The following is a 5,311-nucleotide window of genomic DNA, read 5'->3' as shown; positions in this document are numbered from 1 at the left end:
ATTGAATGTACCATGGACTGCCAAGAAAACAAACAGATTCATCGTAGAGAGGATTAAACCAGGCTGCTCCTTGGAGGCAAGGATTCTGGGGCTTTGCCTGACATACTTTGGACGTGTTGTAAGGAGAGACAGGTATTTACAGAGGGACATCAAGCTGGGTAGAGGAGAGGGACAGTGCATGAGGGGAAGACCCTCTATGAGGTGGATTGATTGATTGACTGGGGTAATCGGGATGGGTGTGTCAGAGGCAATGAGATTGGCACAGGATAGAGCACGGTTTAAGGCTGTTGTACATAGGCTCGCTATGATTCGGAAACTACGCGACGGCACATAACAACAACAACAATACCTACTCGTGTTCAAGCAAGGTGTTATTCAGCTTCCAAATGTATGATTATTTTCTCCTTTATCCTCTTATTATTAATTTCTAATTTTGTAGCATTTTTTGTTTGAGAAGATGCTTTGTTTTATTTCTATGTTTTTTAATTTACTGATGCTTAAAATGTGATCTATTTTGAAGAATGTTCCATGCACATTAGAAAAGAAGGTATACTGAGTTTTTTGGAGGTACATTAGCCTAGAAATATCTATGAGGTCAAGTTGGTTTATTGTGTTGTTTAATTCTTCAGCATCTCTCTTGAGTTTCTTTCTCGTAATTCTATCTTTTCTTGAGAGTGTTGTATTGTTGTCTATTTCTTTTTTTAGTTTTATTAATATTTATTTTATAATTTCACATATCTTTCATCTGGTGCATAGATATTTATTATTGTTATGTCTTCATGTTCTATTGACACTTTAAGCATTATATAGTGACCTTCCTTGTCCTTTGTGATAATTTTTTTGCATTGAAATTTATGTTGTCAGAGATTAATATTTCTACTCCTGCTTTTTCCTAGTTGCCATTTGCTTGGTTATTTTCCACCCATATCCTTTCTTTGTCTTCATTTTTGAGGTGAGTCTCTTTTAGACAGCATATTGGTTGGTTTTGTGTTTTTATCCAATCTGCTACTGTTTTTCTTTTCAGTGATACATTTAAAGCATTTACATTCAGTGTGATTATTGAGAGGCAAGATTTCATTGCTGTAATTTTGTTGAGTTCTTTTTGGTGGTGTTGCTAGTTACTTTGGCCTATCCTGCTTTCTGTGGCACGTCTGTAAGAAGGATATCCCTCGGTGTTTCCAGCAATACTTGTCTTGTTTTTACAAATTCCCTTATGTTCTGTTTTTCTGGGAATATCTTGATCTCTTCTTCATATTTGATGGACAATTTTGCTGGGTATAATATTCTTGGTTGACAGTTGTGTTCTTTGAGTGTTTGATATATGTCATTTTTTTGTTTTCTTGCTCACATGATTTCTACTGAGAAATTGGCACTTAATCTTATTTGCTTTCCCTCCTAGGTTACTCTTTATTTCTCCCTTGCTGCTTTCAAAATTCTCTCTTTATCTTTGCTTCTGGCAAATTTGACTATTATATGCCAGGGGTTTTTCTTTTGGTGTCTATTCTATATGGTGTTCTCTCAGCTTCTTGAATATAGATTCTCTCATTTTTCATTATACCTGGGAAATTTTCTTCTAGTAATTCTTCAAGAACTTTTTCAGTGCTTTTATTTGCTTCTTCCTGTTCTGGGATTCTGATGATGTGCATGTTATTTCTCTTGATGGTGTCCCACATTATTCTTAGGTTTTAGTCTTTTTACTTCCTTATTGATTTTGCTTTTTGCTATAGCAGGTCAGTGGTGACAATTCTATCTTCTCTCTCAATGGTTCTTTGTTCTATTGCTTCAGCCCTGTTCATGTGAGCCTTCCTCGTCTTGACAGCATCTGAAACATTGCTCCTCATATTTTAGATTGTTGTTCCTTGTTTTTACAGAGTCTCTAAAGCATTGTTTATTTTATGTGCATTAATTTGGATTTTTTTTAAGCTCCTTCTGGTTTTTGCTTCAGTGTTCTGTAATTCTTCAAGTTTCTCTTTCATCTATTGAATATACTCAATTATTGTTCTTTTAAATTTTGTGTCATACTATTTTATCTGACTTTTGCTCTTTTCTTAATCCATTGATACCATGTCTTTTTTAGGGGGGTGGCATCTTGCTTAGGGCTTGTGTAGTGGATATGGTGGCCTGCTTTCTACATGACATTGCTGTGGTAGAGTTTTTCATGTCTGAGGTGTTAGCAGGTTTTTTATCTGAAGTCACCACTCCAGAAGAGGATAGGACAGCTACCCTGTCTGGATTTCTCTCCGTTTAATAGAGAAAAGGCCTGTGCAAGCAGCCTCCTCTGTCACACAATTTCCTCATCTAGAGTAGCCCAAGTGCTCTGGCCTAAAGGCAGTTGATTGATTGGATGTGAGGAAACACAACACAGTGCACAGAGAACTGATTAGAAAACCAAGTTTTCCCTTTAAGAACGAGCTCCAGCTGTCTCACTACCTTCTGATTGAGCTTAAAGGGTCCAACGTGATCTGGCCAAACATCCCTGACACCCCTTCCCCCCCCCCGCAAAGTACCTCACTCAAGTTCCTGAGTTGCTCCTGGTGTCTGTTGGGAGCAGTGTTCTGGGTGCAGACTGGCAGTATTGGAACTGGAGTTCCTGTCTACAGTCATTATTATTCCAGATTTCCTGCTTACCCTTGCATGTCACACTCCCTGGTGCATGTGTCAGCAGTTCTCTAGTGAATGTGTGTGGCATCAGAAAGCAGCTCCCCAGTGTGCACTTAGCATCAGCCAGCAGTTCCCCAGCGTACACCAGGCTTCAGCAGCATCTTCATTTCTTAAAAGTTGCTCTCATTGGTATTGACTATTGGTCCAAACAAAATCAAAACTTTGACAACTTAATTATTTATTTTGCATCTAGCATGATAACTTATTGGCCCACTTGTGAAGATTTTACTTAACGAATTAATGAATTGATAAACCATGAAAGAAATCATAAATTGGTTTTGAAACTGAAGGTTCAACCTATACAATCTATAAGGCAAGCAGGATTAGGACTTTCAATCTATTCTAGAGAACTTCATAGTTTATTATTGACTTTAAAATTTATAGAAGAGTAATCTCTGTTCTATCTTCTTTACTTGCACTTTTTATTTTACCTGAAGAGATCTGCTAAGAAATTTGAGAAGGTATCTTAATAAAATGTCTAACTATTTTTTCTTTATTTTAACTGATAGAATCTAAAGAAGATTCAAGAAATGGAAAAGACTGAACCTAACACAGACCTGGATGAATTGAAAAATGCTGACTGGGTAAACACTATTAAATGTTTTCAGTTCTGTGCAGCTTTTTAAGAAGTTATACGAATATACATGTATATAACAATAATATACTAGCCAGAATGAGGCACAATTAGGATCTGTAATGTAAATCTGTATAGCAGGCAGTACTCAGATTATGAATGAATTATATTTCTGAATCTATTTTTAAGTTGAATTTGTATATAAGTAAAAATAGTCTAAGCATATACTGTACCTTTCTGTACACAATAAAAACAATAAAGAAATTGTTCCTAATACACTAAAACAACTTTAAAATAATAATAATACAGTAATAATAATGTTTTGATGCTTTTCACAAAATAACATTTGCTTATCATTATGAGTCACTATATTTTCTTTGAATTTTTAACTTAATAGACATCATGGAGGTTGTTTTGTAACTATGAGTTTGTTATAACCCATTGTCTGCCTATACATAAATTTGATTGCTTAATCTTACATTCAGAGAAATATTATTCCTCTTTCACACACACACATACACAAACCTTTCTGATTTTGTTTTCAACTCACTGTAATGCTGTCAAGTTGGAACTAACTCAAAGCTGACCCTTAATGAGTTTGTTGGAGGCTGTGAATCACCTAAGAGGAGACTGCCCATCTTCCTGCTGTGGAGCAATTATGAATTCTACCCATCAAAGAGGTGTGGGCTTTGGATTAATAGTGTACCTTGCTGTAGACTAGGCTACTGGAGTGCACAAAGGCCTCTGAGAATGTCTGTGGCATCACAAAGTCAGGAAAGCAGACAGCTCCAAATTCCTTTTGCTCCACAGAAACAGCAGAAAAATTACCAGAAATTTATGGAACTAGCTTTTTCAATGTTCTGGAGAACAGTCAAAATTTTACTATCATCAAATAAATGTTAAGTCAAATTAAAAACAAGCCAAGACAAAAGCTTTGTTGCATTTTTGTTTTCTTCTTGCCTTGTTCCTGCCTCACTAAGCTAGAATCTCAGAGATGGCAGACTGGGTTCTCAATATAGGATTCTGGTCCCTGATTCTGAAAGGATCAGACTAGACTTTAGTTACAAAATGTTACAGTAACCTGTCTAGCTTCAGAATCCTTGACTCCAAGGAACACTCCAGCTTCACCCTCTCTAGGACAAACCTGTTTGCTCTCCTAGCAGTATATTCAACACCTTTCTACAGCACCACAGCGCAAAGGCATCAATTCTCTTTCTGTCATCCCTATTTACTGTCCAACTCTCTGATGCATAGCACGTAATTGCGAAGACTATAGCGTGGATCAGGCGCACCTTAGTCTCCAGCCTAATGTCATCGTTCTACAATACTCTTGAGAGGTCCCTCACAGCTTACTTTCCCAATGCAGTTTGTCTCCTAATTTCCTGACTGCTTTTACCAAGAGTGTTGACTGTGGAACCAAGTAAACTAAAACGGTTAACTGTCTCATTCTGTTCACCATCCACAATGATGCTGCCAATTGGTGAGAATCTTTGTTTTCTTGATGTTGAGCTTCAATCCACATTGAAGACTGCAGTCCTTGACCTTCTGCAGCAAGCGCTTCAGGCCCTCTTCAGTTTCAGTAAGCAAGATTGTGTCATCCATATAAGGCAGGTTGCTGATGGTTCTTCCACCAATCCTGATGCCACATTTCTCCTCATACAGCCCAGCATCTCAGATGATCTGTTCTGCAGACAAATTGAAAAGGTATGGAGACAAAATATATCCCTGACGGAACCCCTTCTTGATTTTGAACCATGTAGTATCTCCTTGCTCTGTTCTGACGACTGCCTCTTGGTCCAAGTATAGGTTTCGCATTAGCACAATCAAATGTTCTGGGATTCCCATTCTTCTCAGAGTCAGCCATAGCTTGTTGTGACCCACACAGTCAAAAGCCTTTGCATAGTCAACGAAGCACAGATGGACATTCTTCTGGTAGATCCATCTAACATTAACTATAATATCCCTAGTACCATGGCCTCTTCTAAATCCAGCCTGCACTTCAGGCAGTTCTCTATTGATGTGATGTTCCAGTCATTTTTGGATAATCTTCAGAAGAATCTTTTTTGCATGTGATAT

The 5,311-nt window shown here is 37.5% G+C and overlaps 1 protein-coding gene across 1 annotated transcript in view; it reads left to right on the top strand.

Moving 5' to 3' along the window:
• Positions 1-5,311, top strand: part of LOC102861267 (protein spire homolog 1-like) — a 508,352-nt gene that overhangs the window by 250,529 nt on the left and 252,512 nt on the right. The window contains 1 exon segment of the mRNA XM_006897017.1: positions 3,171-3,245. Coding sequence (XP_006897079.1) covers positions 3,171-3,245 — 75 coding nt within the window.

Source organism: Elephantulus edwardii, unplaced genomic scaffold (genome assembly GCF_000299155.1).
Source record: "Elephantulus edwardii isolate Elephantulus edwardi_28Jun2011 unplaced genomic scaffold, EleEdw1.0 scaffold00196, whole genome shotgun sequence".
Taxonomy (NCBI): Eukaryota; Metazoa; Chordata; class Mammalia; order Macroscelidea; family Macroscelididae; genus Elephantulus; species Elephantulus edwardii.
This window is presented reverse-complemented; position numbering and strand designations above follow the sequence as displayed.